This window comes from Echinops telfairi, unplaced genomic scaffold, assembly GCF_000313985.2.
Source record: "Echinops telfairi isolate 266 unplaced genomic scaffold, ASM31398v2 ScPeMD7_7410;HRSCAF=8448, whole genome shotgun sequence".
In the NCBI taxonomy this organism is placed as follows: domain Eukaryota; kingdom Metazoa; phylum Chordata; class Mammalia; order Afrosoricida; family Tenrecidae; genus Echinops; species Echinops telfairi.
Window position 1 is genome coordinate 26,122,925 of NW_022111310.1, and position 15,842 is coordinate 26,138,766.

At 48.6% G+C, this 15,842-nt stretch overlaps 1 protein-coding gene across 1 annotated transcript in view; it reads right to left on the reverse strand.

The window, feature by feature from the left end:
* LOC101639145 (N-acetyllactosaminide alpha-1,3-galactosyltransferase-like) overlaps window positions 1-15,842 on the reverse strand; it is a 39,693-nt gene that overhangs the window by 19,813 nt on the left and 4,038 nt on the right. The window contains exons 2-3 of the mRNA XM_004712592.2: window positions 4,629-4,717; window positions 1,036-1,044 (exon numbers count right to left, since the gene is read on the reverse strand). Of these exons, the coding sequence (XP_004712649.1) occupies window positions 1,036-1,044; window positions 4,629-4,708 (89 nt within the window). The 5' untranslated portion in view covers window positions 4,709-4,717. The remainder of the gene's footprint in view (window positions 1-1,035; window positions 1,045-4,628; window positions 4,718-15,842) is intronic.

Consider the following 15,842-nt stretch of genomic DNA (forward strand, 5'->3'; position numbering starts at 1 on the left):
AGTAGGAGTGACCCCAGGCTCTACTGCCTCCTCCAGCTCAGCTGTCCGCAGCTCCAGCAGGCTTTTCTGAAACGACTGACGTCGTCGAAGGACCCACAGGCTGGGCTGGTGAATACACAGATTCCTCAAAGGAGCCGCCCCCACTTAGTCATTCAACACAACGTGCCGAGCAGGTATGCGCTGACAGGTGCTAGGGATATAATGCTGGCCGAGTGTCAGTCCCCAGCCTCCACTCTAAAGCAGTGGTTCTCAACCTGTGGGTCGCAACCCCTTTGGGGGGGGCGGGAGGCGGGTGTCAAACAACCCTTTCACAGGGGTCTCCTGAGACCATCAGAGAACACATATTTCGGATGATCTTAGGAATGGAGATGCTGCTCCTCTATCCGTCTCCAGGAGGAGGGTCCACCCACAGGCAGATACGCCCACATACGAGTACCCAGTGTGAAGACTATACCCATGCTATACCATGCTTCAAGACAAAATTTCATTCATTGGTAATTAGAAAGAAATATTTCACAATATACAATTACATATTGTTTGTGACCAATCACTATGCTTTAATTATATTCAATTTGTACCAATGAGAATACATCCTGCATATCAGATATTTACATTCATAACAGTAGCAAAATGACAGTGATGAAGCAACAATGAAAATAATGTTATGGTTGGGGGGTCACCACAACATGGGGAACTGCATGAAAGGGTCGCGGTATTAGGAAGGTTGAGAACCACTGCTCTAAAGGGAAGGCAGCCTCTATTCAGATAATCACATCGCTCATGAGCCCATAAAACTCCAAGACATGCTACAAAGAGAAGGTCCCCGTAACTAACTGTGAGCACTTGATGGGGAAACCCGGAAGGCTTCCTAGAGGAGGGGGTTATGTTTTAGGCAAGATCTAGGGGAGAAATAGGAGGTCCCCCAGGGAAGGGTAAGTGGGAAGGGAAAATGTTCCCGGAAGAGCACACACTATGCAATATGAAAGAGCAGAATCCTGAGGGAAGATTGTGCAGAGGCTTGTTGGGGGATTTCACCCCAGTGGGCTTTAAGCAGCGGAAGGAGACATATTTGCACCTAAAAAAGGTTCCTGGAGAACAGGCTGCCGGAGTAGATGTGGGGGAGTGGTGAGCTGGCACAAGAAGCCTCCTCACCACCATCTAGTCCATTCTGACTCTTAGTGACCCTACAGGACAGGGCAGAACTGACCCTGGGGCTCCCGAGACTGTAACTCTTTATGGGAGTAGAAAGCTTCATTTTTCTCCTGGGATAAAGCCTAGGCAAAGTCAAAGAATATGGATGGGTGCCCCGATATTGAAAAAAGCCACTTAAGCCAGTAACCTTAGGGTTGAGTGTTAGAAGAGTCCAGTGTTTGGAGCTGAGGTGGGGCCAACTCTTCTGTATGCATATATCACATTGTCCCATCTAGATCATAAACCCATGAAGGTAGGACTTCTACTGGGTTCCCATGATACACCCTGTGCAGCACTCAGCACAGGGCAAGTAGCCCAGGAGGGAGTACTGGGCAATGAATCAGAAGATCTTCGCTTTCAGTAAGAACTTGGACTTCAAGCCACTGTTAAGGCATCGACGTGGTCTCTATGTCCGCATCTGAGAAGTCATTAGGTGCCATCGGGTCAGTTCTGACCCATAGTGACCTTATACACGACGGGCCAAAACACTGCCTGGTGCCCAGCCACCCTAACGCTTGTTCCTCTGCTTGAGCACCCATGGGGACAGCCACAGTGTCAACCCACCTCCTTGAGGGCCTTCCTCACTGCCCCTCTACTTGACCAAGCATGCTGTCCTTCTGCACAGACAGATCCCTCCTGACAACGTGTCCAAAGTACATGAGACGAAGCCTAACCATCCTGGCTAGACTTCCTCCAAAGCAGGGGCTGTGGTTCTGGTTTTGTCCGGCAGCCTGTGGTAATTTCAAGATGCTTCCCCCCGCCCCCACCACAGTTCACACGAATCCATCAAACCCTCTGCACTCTCCTCCGGGTCCTTGTCTAGCTCTCCCACAATGCCATGGCGTGGGTCAGGTGCACCTTTGTCCTCCACATGACAGCCTGGTGCTTTAATATCTTAACCAGGTCCCGCGCGGCAGATTTGCCGGACACTGTGTGATCTCCTGACGGCTGCTTCCGTGAGCACCGACTGCGAATCCAAGGGAAAGGAAATCCGTGAGAGCCTCCATCCGGGACCTCACTTATCACGATGCTGCTTGGTGGTCCAGTTGTAAGGGTTGTTTTCGTTACCTTGAGCTGCCATCCATCCTGATGAGGCTCTGTCATCTACATTCGACAGGTTGTTGAAGACCTTTCTTGCAATCCTGCACCCTTAGGGCTCCTCTATGTCCCCTCCCCGCAAAACCACCCCCTCACTGCCACCGAGTAGATTCCATCTAAGGACCCCCAGTTGCATCAATTCCAATGACCTCGTGTCCAGACCCCTCATCAACTTGGCCACACTCTCTCTAGCTTGCAAAAATTTTTCTTAAAATGAGTTGTTTCTAATGAAACAAAATGACAACAATAGAAATGGTTAGACCAGTGCAGCATCATGGGGATGACCAGCTCCAGGATTCCTCCTCCTCCTCCTGCTGCTGCAGCCTAAAAAGGTTAGGTCCTCTTCCAATGGTCACTTTGAGCCCTAGAAGGTCTGGACTGAAAGATGCAGTCCAATGTAAAGCCAGGCCATGCAGACGCATCATGGCGTAAAGACGAAGGACGGCAAGTCAACTCACCCTCTTGTGATGGTTAGGGGTCATGTCAACTAGACACTCTGGACATGGGTAGGGCAGAGCTCAAACTATCCACCGCCTTGGTGTCGTAAGCCTTTTGGCACAAGTTAGAGAGACGGAACAGAGTAAGCACCTCTTTCCGGCCCTTCACCTTCTGCCAGGGCTGGATCTTGCGTCTATTTCTTCAGTCTCTTGTTGCCCAGCGTGCCGATCCCCAGGAGCTGTCACCGTAATGATCGTGGATTCATTTGGCTGATGTTGGAGCGTTGCATTCACCAGCCTGTGCTCCCTGCCGGCTCGACTACGTCATTCCGCTTGGCATTTATCAGGAGAAGCCTGACTATAACTTGACTGCCTGTACCTATTTCTACAATTGTATAAGCCGTGTCTCGAACATACATCTCTTTCTCTGTCCAACACATACAGATGTCATTCATTTTGCTTCTCTAGAGCACCCAATCTAACACCCTCCTTCGTTATACAGTGAACGTAAAACCCAAGCTTCCTTCCACATGCCTCTGGGACACACATTTCTATAGCTGCTTCCTTCAACTTCCTGTTTCCGGGGCGAATCCACCAGCGAGTTGGCAGTTTAGAAACATTTCATTCATTTTGCTACTGAGAGTTTAAAAACAAAACAAAACAAAAAAATCCACCCCAAATTCTTAGCCAGGCAAAAACGAATCACCAGTGACTCCGCATTTTTTGTAGCAAAAGCCAACGATTTTAGTTGCTCTTTTAAACTCGTCCAACATTTTGGGGATTGCAACAGTTTGGGTGGATTTCTTGCGGATTTTTGTCAGAATTTCCTTAAGTCAGATTCCATACAAATATATAAATCTTACAAATATATTCAACTGCATTTTGGGGCTTCGTTTGACTTCATTGTCCTTGGGCCACTGCCCCCAAACGACAAAAGTATTGTCTGAAAGTGTAAAGATCAAAAGAGCTTGGTGTGTGTAGACAGAGCCGCCTGGAAGCAGAGCCTGGCCTCCATCTTAAAACCTTGACATGAGTCTAGAATCTGACCCCTGTTGTAGTTCAAAAGGCACTTCCTCCAACCTGATGCCGACCTCACCGTGGACCCTCAGGGCGACATTCTTTTTCTCTGAGCCCTGGCAGGCACATGGACATCGGCATGTGGACATCGCACTCTATTTATTCCCAGAGGCCCTTTCCTCTGGTCAGTCCAATGCCAGGTGTGACAGCTTAATGCACAGCATTCGCAGGAAATCTTCACCAGGGACCCGCGGGGACAGGCAGGATCCAGGAAGCAAACTTCACGGCAGACAACCTGAAAACACCAACAACAAACCATCCTGCCACTGTCCCGTGACCATCCTGCGATAACCTGCGGAGCAGGTGTGCTGCAGTTACGCGCCCTTAACCAATCAGGTGATCTCTCTCGCTAAGTCATTGCTATTAGATCTCCTGAGAAGCTGTGATTCTCCTGATTATCTTTCAGCCAAATGAGGATTTCGTAGCTTTTAGCTCCTGCTCCAACTGTATGCCAATGTCCTTTCCCTCACTGTCCAGCGGAGTGGCACGCTCACTCAGTGCCCTTGGATGTGTTCCCAGGCCAGACTGTCTCCAGCCCTTGATAAACCTCGGTTCTTCTACTTGAAGCTGTTTCCTGATGTTGCTCTGGGACAGTACAAAACTCAAGCTATTGGGAACATCATGGGAAAGATGATGTGATAAGCTAGTGTTCCTGGGAGAACTCACGACTAAAGACAGCCAGCTCCCCAGTATACAGGAAGGGTGGAATCCCCTATTTAAAATGTCAATTAACCCTCATTTTCATTCAGCATGGTGACTCAGCTGCTGCTGGTAGATTTGAGTTATGACTTTTGTCAACGTAATTTCATCATGTTTCATAATTACCTGTTGATATACTCCCAGAACACAACAATTACAGTCGAAATAAACAGCATTGACAGAACTACTTTTCCTTTGATATTCATTATTTTCTCCTGGAAAGAAAGAAGAGAGGAACAAAGGAGATTAAGTAAGTGGAATCCAGACCGAGATAGGGATTTTCATACCCATACCCATACCCTCTCTAAAAAAGATAAATGTGTAGATTCATAAATATCCATTTATGAATATTTAACCAGAGCACGAGAGTTTTCTACCTTAAAGAGTGCAGACACTCAATGGCAAATTAGGCCAATTCAACCACAGCAAAAACTAGAAACTGCGTAAGATAGAAACCTGTCAGAGACGAAAACCTACAATATTTTCCACTAAGAGTATGTGATGGAAAAAGTGGTAAAACTGCACACAGCCAAAGGAAAGAGGCTTTTTTAGACCCAGAGAAACGTGGCAGTCCTGGGGAGTCTGGCTCTCACAGGTTTCACTGTCCTTGAGAGAGCTTTCCGTGTTGGGAAGGCTGCTGCGAGCGGAGGCCCTTTGGGGCTCAGAGAGACTGCATTTGGATGGACTACAGTGTCTACCTCTGTAAGTGTCCCATTTGACTGTGGTGTCTGCTGTGGACAGAGGTCAATCGAGCCACATGAGTTTGCCAAGAATTTACCTTTTTCCCATCTGAGCTACAATTAGTTCCCATGGACTCCAGCTGCCTCCCAACTCAGATAGCTGGATCTCTCTCTCTGCATGTGACCTTTAAGAACCACTCCATTCTTTTGGCCTGATGCCCTTGATATGCTTAACTGTGTGCCCCAAACTCTTGAGAAAGCAGCCCTGGGCCCTTTACAATCGAGGCCTCATTAACTTTCCAGCTTCACCCTTCCGGCAACACCCACAAGCAAACAACTGGTGCTCACAGTACCCTACCTGGCCCTCTTGATTGCTAGACAATTAAAGGAGGAGGGCCTCTACAAAGGGGGCATCCAAAAGTTCTTGGAAAAAATAAAATGGGAAGATAGAGGATTTTTCCATGGACTCGGACGCTCCCTTGACTGTTGAACAAGTCAGGGCAGGAAGTTGTTTCATTTCAGGGGCCAGGAAAGGCCTCTCTGAAAGGGCGTCTTTACCGCTGAGGCCTAAGGGATGGACATGGGACAAAAAAGGATGAGACTATTTCACAGACCAGCGCTTCTCAACCTGTGGCTTGTGACCCATGTGGGGGTTGAATGCCCCTTTCACAGGGGTCGGAAAACACCTATTTTCGATGGTCTTAGGAACCGAGACACCCTCCTCTCTCCGTCTCCAGGTGGTCCGCCCACATGCAGATACGCCCGCATAGGAGTACCAGCGTGAAGACTGCTACCCATGCTACACCATGCTTTATGACAAAGTGTCATTTATTTGTCATTAGAAATCAATATTTCACAATATATAATTACATATTGGGTTTTTTGAAATCATTTTACTGGGGGCTCCTACAACTCTGATCACAATCCATCCATCCATCCATTGTGTCAGGCACATTTGTACGTTTGTTGCCATCATCATTCTGAAAACATTTGCTTGCTACTTGAGCCCTTGGTATCAGCTCATTTTTCCTCCCCGCACCCCCACCATGAACCCTTGATAATTTATAAATTATCACTATTTTGTCATGTCTTACAGTGTCTGAGTCTCCCTTCACCCACTTTTCTGTTGTCAGACCCCCAGGGAGCGGATTCTATGTAGACACTTGTAATCAGTTCCCCTTTTCTACCTCACCTTTCCTCTACCCGCCTAGTATCACCACTCCACCCTCCTAGTATCGCCAACATATTATTTTTGTGATTAATCACTATGCTTTATGTTCAATTTGTAACAATGAAAATACATCCTGCATATCAGATATTTACATTATGATTCATAACTGTAGCAAAATTACAGTTATGAAATAGCAATGAAAATAATTTTATGGTTGGGTCCCCACCACGTGAGAAACTGTATTAAAGGGTCACGGCATGAAGAAGGTTGAGAACCACTGGATTAGACCCTACCTAACACTAAATAGGAGAGATCAAAGAAGCGATGCATTTGAATTGTGGTGCTGGTGGAGAATCCTGAAAGTACCACGGACTGCGAAAAGGACACACTGATCTGTCTTGGAAGACGGGTGGTCAGAGGGCTCCTTAGAGGCAAAGATAGACTTCGTCTTCCCTACTTGGGACATGTCGTCAGGAGAGACCAGTCCCTGGAGAAGGACGTCATGCTTGGTAGAGCCGAGGGGCAGAGAAAGAGGACGGCCCTCGGGGAAAGGGCTTGGCACAGTAGCTGCAACACTGGACGCAAGCCTGGGCACAATTGCGAGGGTGGCGCAGGGCAGGGCAGGGCTCTGCTGTGTTGTGCATCAGGGGTTCTGAGTCGGAATCGACTTGATGGCACCCAGCTACAGGGAAAAACCAAACCAAACCACCCCTTTTGTGTTTAAAAAGAACACACACGGGAACAAATGCTGAGCTTCTCTAAGCTCAAAGTTGCTGAGCCTAATAGATAAGGGAGATGGTGGTGGGAGACAATAACGGAGTGCTGGGTGTGGAAACGAAGAGAGGGAGCCAGGGTGTGACAGGACCCAATGTGACCCCGAGAGATCTCTCTGGCTTCTGGAGCTCGGAAAACGGGGAAGAGGGTGCGTTCGCAGAGGGGATGGCACGTGTTAGAAAGGTGCCAGAGGAGACAGAGAGACATTGGTTGGGTTGCGGGAGGGGGAACTAAGCAAGCATCTGTTTGTAGACAGTTGGAACATTTCCTGAGATGGGTCACATGCGCCAGGGGCGGGGGCGGGGGTTGATCTGGGGAATTAGAATCATGAGTTCCATCCGGGCCATGCCAATGTTGAGGTGTGTGAACACCTGCCTGGAGAATGTCCAAGTAGACAAGTGGCCTTTCCAGCCTGGAATTCAACAGAGGGGTGTGGACCAGACAAGCAAGTTGAGGAGCTGCCCACCCCTCAAAGGTATTTGTGCTAAGGGAGTGGATGAAACTGCCTGGGGGACAGAATGCAGAGAGAGAAACAGGAGAGAAAGGGGGCTCTGGACCGAGCACGCCACCACGCAGGAGGAGGAAAGAGGAGGAGTGAGGAGAGGCAATGTGGGGAGGAGGAGACTTGGAAGCAAAGGCCTGGGACCTGGAGGCAAACATTCCAAAGAAAGGATGTCTTTAACTAGTTCCTGAGAGATCTCATTTAAGCTCTTGGAAAATCCTGCCTGATCAGTGTCTTTGAGTACATGTACACGGGGCCCTGGATCACAGTGGACTTTTTTTTTTTTTTGCCTTTGTGAAGCCCCATCCCACCCCTACCCTGACTGACCACCAGCTGAGTCCCGGTTTCCTCTCAGGTTCCCCATCACTCTATTCACATGGCTTTAGGAAGTGGCTCTCATGATAACATCTGCATACACATATAGCTCCATCCCTTTTACCTGTGAGCTTCCTAAATGCAGGAGTTATGTCTTATTCAACCTTGAATCCCAAGGGTCCCACACAGAGGAGACCCTCAATAAATGTTCAGTGAATGGACACAATAAAACGAGAGTAATGCTGAAATGTGCCCCTTAAGGTGACTGGCTGTTTTCCGATTCTTTAAAAACGGGTTTCTTAGAAGGGAGACGCAGACAGTGTAAGACACAAAATAACAACAATAATCTATAATTGATCAAGGATTCACTGGGGGTTGGGGGGAGGGGGAGAGGGAGGGGAAAAAAGAGGAGCTGATACCAAGGGCACAAGTAGAAAGAAAATGTTTTGGAAATGTTGATGGCAACCTATGTACAAGTGTGCTTAATACAATTGAATGATGGATTGTTATAACATTTGTAAGAGCCCCCAATAAAATAATTTCTAAAAAAAGAAAATACTATCAACTGATGAACTACTTTCACTTAACTTGATTCTAGTCTCCTTTCACAGTTTTACAATCTTCTGTAACCATAAAGCATTCTAGAACTATAAGGAAAATGCCTTTAAAGAAGGTACAAGGTTCTCAATTTGGTGACTACAAATATTTAAATAAAAACAATTCCCATACTAAGGGGGCAGGGGGGAGAGGTTTCTTAGATTCCTGTCTTGAACCTCATGTGCTGTATCACCTTTCTTATTAAATCCAGTAATGGGTTAACTCAGTAGATCTAAGCTATTCAAAGAAAGAGTAAGCCATTGGCTAGCACCTGAACGATAACGTCTAAGCTCTTAGGAAATAACTGCCTGATCAGAATGCCTTTGTATACCTGGGTCTTTGAGCCAGATTACATTGTTTTACTTTGTGCAATGGGGGCTGGATTCTGAGTAGCTAAATTCAGTCCTCTGGGTTTGGCAACTGGGAGCTTGTACCCAGTTTCTCCTATACTCTGCCCCAGAGGCCTTTAAAATAGCCTTTACCAATTTTAATCTACAGCCAGCCCTGTAGTGGATTACATGTTGGGCTAGAAGGTCAGCAGTTCAAACCCACCAAGTGTCTCAGGAGAAAACTGAGACCGTCTGCTCCCGTGGAAGATTTACAGCCTCAGAAACCCAAAGTGGCAGTCGACTCTGCTGCAGGCCCCGATGACCGAGAAGTGAGCTGATGGCAGCGGGGTTGAGTGTTTTGAGTTTCACTATAATAAGCCTCAATCCTAAGGACAATGGCCTTTTTGAATTCTATGAGTCTTTCTAGCAACTCATCAAACCTGAGAGTAGTCTTGGGGGATCTTCACCATTTACAGATGAGAAAGAGCTGGATTTTCAAAGATGGCATTCTTGTGCTTCTGCCTTAGGAAGTGAAGACTGCTTGGGAAAACGCCCCGGCTGAACTCAAAGTGGTAACCCAACCTGCCTCTTTCAGGTGGAATGTAATCCGTGGCATTCCAGAGGCCTGGAGAAGATGGACCACAGGCAAACCGATTGGGCACCTTCCCTGTAAGCACTACATGAGCTGGCACCTATGGCCCAGACAAACACAAAGCTGTTGGAAGGCTGCACTTAACTCAGCCCCATAACTGACAGAAGGCTGAGTGAAATGTATATCAATAGCACTTGTGTAGAGTGCTAGGAAAGTCGTGGGTTTGGGGCAAACCCTCTGAAGCTGAGGTCTGGCTTCCTCTCCACGCTTGACTGCTCCCAAAGAGGTGTAGTTCCTAATAGACTGTGGATCAAAGTAGGGGTTGGAGCCCCTACTCTGACACACACAAAACTGGGAGACTCTGAGCATGTGGGAGTTCCCCAGGGCTGCATCCACAATGGTAAAAATCTGCCAAACTTGGAAAAACCAAAAACTTACTTCTTTTTTTAATTCTAAAGTTCCCCAACTGCTGTGAGGCGATTAATAACCCTTATTCCATGTAGTGGGACTGCTTCTACATTTCCTTATGGAAACAGTGTGGTGTTTGATATGCCACACTGAAGCTTATATACTATATGATATACAAAGAAAGGGGTTTAAAAAAAAAGTGGAACAATTCCATACTTTCCCTTCTCTCATAAACCTTTAACTCCTTTTCTTCTTCTTTTTTGAAAACTTCTGACATGTCAACAAAATTTCCCCAAACTCTGAATTCCAACTTATCAGACCCCAAATTTCAGCAAGGAACTGTGAGCCACTGCTAGATTACACCAAATCAATTTCCATGTCTTTAAATTGGGGATAGAAATAGTAGTGATCACAAGAGATGATGTCCATAAAATAGTTAGCACTGTGCCTGGCACACTTTACCAAAACCAAACCCACTGCTATTGAGTTGATTTCCACTCCTAGTGACTCCAAGGGGCAGGGTAGAACTGCCCCTGGGGGCTTCCCAGATTGTAACTCTGTACAGGAGTAGAAAGCCTCATCTTTCACCTGCGGAGCAGCTGGTGAGTTCAAACTGCTAACCTTGTGGTTAGCAGGCTAACGTGCAATCCCCTACATCACGGGGGCTCTTGACTGACACGGTATAAATGCTCAGAAAATGCTCAGCTCTTAGCACTGACATCCCTGAAACAGGCTACTGGGAGTATACAATGAGATCGCATACTGCCTGGTTCTTGCAAATACGCATTTGTATTTGAGGAGGGAAACAGGGTTGTCCACCAACAGGTGACTGGATAAACAAACTATGGTACATACAGTCATGAAATGCTCAACCTCCTTAAAAGGCAACGATTTACCTGTGAAACACCTCATAACATGGACAAACCTGGAGGGCAGTATGCTGAATGAAATTAGTCACATAGTAGGACAAGTATTGCACGAGACTTAGTAATTATACAAAGTCGAGAAAAGAGACCATAATTATACACAACCCCCTCCCCGCATTATTTCACGGTTGCCAGGAGTGACAGAGGAAGGGAGGGAGGGAAGCCCTAGGAGAGAGGGTAGACAAGGGTCAACTTGGGTGAAGGGCAAGAACCATAAGAGAGAAGTTGGCAAACAAATGGTGGAGGCAGGGGAAGACCCTGGGAGGGTTGGCAAGAGTCAAAGAAACAGAGGCAACTGTGAGCAGGTCTTCTACCAAGAGGTGAGTTACAAGTAGATGCTTAGATAGACATGCAGGCTAAACAGGTGTAGGAGGGAGGGAGTAGGAGGATATGCACAAATACACAGAGAGTTGTCATTTGTATATGTGTCTTTACCTTTGCTACAAATATATCCATGAATGAGGTAGAGCATACAAGAGGCAAAGTTATGAAAATGCCTTGGACATAACCAAATACCTTGAGGGAATGAGTCATTGGGCCTGGGAGAACAGGGTCATAGAATTAGGGGACACAATGGTCTATTGACATAACATTGTCCCTGGTGACATCGTGGTTACAAGTTGGGCTGCTAACTATGAGGCCAGCAGTTCAAAACCACCAGCCAGGAGAAAGGTGGGCTATTCTATTCCTGTATAGAGTTACCTATTATTTGGATAACCCCAAGGGCAGTTCTAACTTGTCCTGTAGGGTCACTATGAATCAGAATCGACTCTATGACAGTGAATTTGGATTTTTGTCTCTGTTTTGAGTCACAATATTTTACATCCTACTCAGATGAGTAGTGACAGGGGCCTTAAATACGCATAAGCAGTTGTCTAAGTTGCAACTATTGGCCTGTCCTCTTCCGAAGGAAAGACAGGGATGAAAGGAAACAATTGGCCCAAAGGACCGATGGGCGACACAAACATCACTGTCTACAACTCTGAGAGCAGAAGAGCTAGTTGGTGCCTGGCTACCACGACTGACTACTCTGAAAGCCATCACACTAGACGGTCCTGGATATTGGGGGGGGGGGGGGGGGGGGGGGGGGTCGTGGCACAGACCTCAGAATCATGAAACAGATCGGGCTTTCTGGTTGAATGGAGACGAAAGGGCCTCCATCACCCTTCAGGTCTGGAACAGAACTCAGGGCCACGGTCCCAGTTTCAGCCCAACACTAGGCAAGTCTGCAAGGCAAGTCACAACCCCAGGGAGGCGCCACTCCTTAGCACGTGTGGATCCAAAAGGCAGCACCGAGGAGGACTGGGAACCGGAAATGCAGCAGGGACCTGAGGTTCCATTGTGGGGCTTGTCATCAATGACATGGTGGGGGGCGGCGAGAAAGAGACAAAACGGGTTTTCTCTGGAAACCCTCGCTTCTTTCACAATATGAAGAAGAAAACCACACACAAAAAAGCATGATTTTGGAATAAGAATATGCTGTGCCCTAAAGTACAAATTATGGAGAATTTAGGTGCAAATTAGGGACACTACAGGTTTACGCATCTGTTTTGCACTCCCAGCCTGCTCAAGAGCTCCTTGGAGGTGGACTGGATCTTGATGTCTTTCTGCAAGTCTGAGCCCTGCACGTGCTGAGGAGGTAGCTGAGGCCCAAAGCGTGCTGCCTGTGGTAAGACACAGGAAGCAGAGAAACACATCCCCCTCTGGCCGAGAGCGCTGACGCTTGCATGGGGGGACCAGATCCGCACACCCTCCAGTCCGCTCCCCCAATGCCAGTGCGCGTGCATTTGTTTTCTTTCTTCTACTACGGAAAGTACCATTGGAGGCGACTCTCAAAGCCCATGTCTGCCTGCACGTCACAGTTCGCCCGAAAGGACTTTGCCTCCTTTCGCTGCAGCCAACGGTCGCCTAGTTTGGAGACTTGTCAGTCGAAGCCACCCAAATAGGTGGACGCTGCATTCTTCAGCAAAGCATTGGAAACGGCCGTGCACAGCCTTCCCAGAAGCACGGATCTCAGTTTCCCAGGAAGGAAGGAAGGGTTGGCAGGGTGCCCTGTAAGCCTTTTAAGATACAATTATTTTTCTCTCTAGACAAAAAGGCGGCATTTGGCAGTCAACATAGTCTAAAAGTCCTTTTTAGTCTTTGTCTTAGAATTGAAAAAAGAACAAAAGTAAATCCTGGAGATAAATGATTGTCTTATCTAAGTAGGTAAGAAACAGGTGTTTGCTTTTTCACTCCCTATTAAAGGGGCAGAGCACAGGGTTAGGATCTACAGGGAGAGCGTGTGGCATGGGACACCTCGATGCCACCTTCAGAGAACAGGGTGAGCTCAGCCAGCCCGAGTTGCCCAGCCAGGGATGATCCCAGACTTCTAGCTGTAATTAGATTTTCGTGATTTTCTCTCTGAATGTACCCCGCCACTTGGCATATGCTATGGGGTCACATAGTCACCCCCAAACTCAGTTCTAGCAGAGTTCCCAAATACAGCCCCTCCCATTGGGCCTCTAGGGCAGAACTCCGGCGTTTCGCAAGGCAAGGGCTCGCCATTTCCCCCCTTTGCTCTACTCCCATCTTCGGTCCCTTTTTTGATGTCCCTGGGATCTCAGGGAGGTTTTATCATGTGGTCCATAAATGAATCCCTCCCCCACCTTGTCTCTCACATAGCAACACACACACACACACACACACACACACACACACACTCCTAAATTAAGGTATTCTTTCCAAACAGAATTCCTTTCTGAAAGGAATGCTAGTGGGTCCTGTTTTCCCCATCGCATTTCAGGGGGAAGGGTGATTGTTATTCTGCTGAAAAGCCATTATCTGGAAAAGCCATTATCTCCCGAGAGCAGGGTGAGGCGGGGGAAAGCTAGGGCAGAGGCAACCGAGCCTTCCCCAGCAGCTTCCAGCTTCCCGGAGGCTGAAGAATTCCTCTCTGCTGGGAACCCACTCCTCCTCCATCCGAGCCGCCCCTCTCTGCCCAAGCCTAACCACTTTAGGACTGCGGGGATGGGGCCAGACTGGGGCAGGCCTTGGGATCCGTTCGCCCGGGTGAGCCACAAGTGTCTGTGGAGGGCCAAATGCATCGGGCGAGCGCTGAGGGCGTCAGAAAAGGACACCTGCTCTGCCACAAGATTCAATCAACAACTCCCATGGAGCCAGCAAGCAAGGCATCAAGGAGCTGAAAGTCCAACGGGGAATCCAGACACGCAACAGAGCAAACGTGATCGTGCCAGGGAGGGATGGGTGCAGCAAAGGACAATGAAGGGGGCCAGGGCGCGAGGCAGGAACTGATTGAGGGCTGATGACCTTGTATGAGACTCCAATCTGCAGCCTTCGAAATGCTCCATGGTAAATTAGGGTGTCCAAGGCGGGCACCCCAGGTTGAAATCGGCATTTAAAGACTGGAATGAGTCCTAAGTGTGTTCCTTGGGCAAGTTACTGTAACTCTCTGAGCCTCAATTTCCATTGATCAAGTGGAGATTCATAAATAAGGTGACCAGATTTTAACATTGGTAAAGTGGGACAAAAGCGGGACACCATCGATAAAACTCATATCCTGGAGAAATAGCCACACGGCAGCCGAAAACCGTATACCCTAGCTTGTCGTGCATTCTTTCCAAAAATTGGGACTTTTTAAAAACGCTGCGGGACTCAGGAAAAATTGTTAAAAATTGGGACTGTCCCGCCAAAAGCAGGACATCTGGTCACCTTATTCATACACCCTCCCCCTAAGGCTCCTGCAAGGACACAATGAGACCCCGTGCGAGTACTCAGCCCTGCCTGGCAGGCCGTAAATGCTCCACAAGCAGCAGCTAGGCCCGGTTGGTGCTCTTTAATGGGAGTGGTCCCGAAGCAGGTGGCTCAGAGCTTGCTCTCTGAAAGTACAGCTGAGAGGCCCTGCGAGACTAGATCCTCCCAGGGCAGCACCTGGGCAGAGCAGTTAGGGGCTGGGGCCACAAGGTTCCCCCACCCCCTGCCCCCCAGGCTCAACTCTACACAGCAGCAAGGAGAGCCTGGTCAGTCTGGCTCCGACAAGGGGTGGGAGAGGATCGATTTGCAGGTCAGGTCCCTCTCCAACACCAAGCCAGCTTTGCAAACAGGAGTAGCGGGATTTCCCCGGGGCCTCGGTCTCCTCCATCAGTAAAAATGGAGGCTTTTGGACTTCACTCTCTCCCACAAGTTTTTCTGATTGATCCAGGACACGAGTGAAGAATAAAGCAAGGGACTGGGAATGTCGTGTCCCGGGAGGGCCGGCTCTTCCTGCAGTCACGTACAGCTTGCTGCAATTGCTCATGTGAATTCCGAGACGTGATGCTCAAATGACAGGGCTCCCTACCCAGCACGCATGGAGTACGATGGGCAGGAACACCAAGGAGCTACTGCAGCTCAGGAGTGCCAGGGCCTCTCCCTGGCACAGATGCCTTGCAAGGTTGAGTCTTCTCTGCTTCTGAGGTTGTGTTGGGAAGCTCCAAATGCTTCCCAGAGAAAGGGGCCCTGCCCTGCCCATGAAATCACCCTCTCGTTCTGGTGCATTCCTGGGATGGCAAGCAGAGCCCCAAGGGCTGGCCCCACCATGTGCAGGTCCGCCAGGGTAGGCCCTGCTGAGACACCCTCATCTTTGACTGCAAGGAGAAGCAGCTGAACCAGACAGAGAGCTCCGGTCCCTGCTCGGAGATCACCAGGATGCAGGCCTCACAGCCACCTCGTATCCCTGAGCCATGACCTAGGGGAAGGACCCAGGCCTGCAGTCTTCCCCATCGCCACCTCCCACGTCCAGCAAGGACCAAAGGGCTGAGTCCTCCAGAGGCTGGTCCACGGGCAAGAAGTGCCACCTGAGCAGGAGATCACTAAAAGATGTGGGTGTGGTGTGGTCCGTAACAAGAAACTCTCCCAAAGTCTCGGTCAATAAAAGCACCCATTCACGAGACATGCTAGAAGCTGAAAGGACTCCCCTTTATGTTTCTCTCCACTGAAAAGGGGCTGACCGCATCATTGCCAGAGTGAGGCAATCAAAGAGCACGCAGCCAGACCACATGCCAGCTT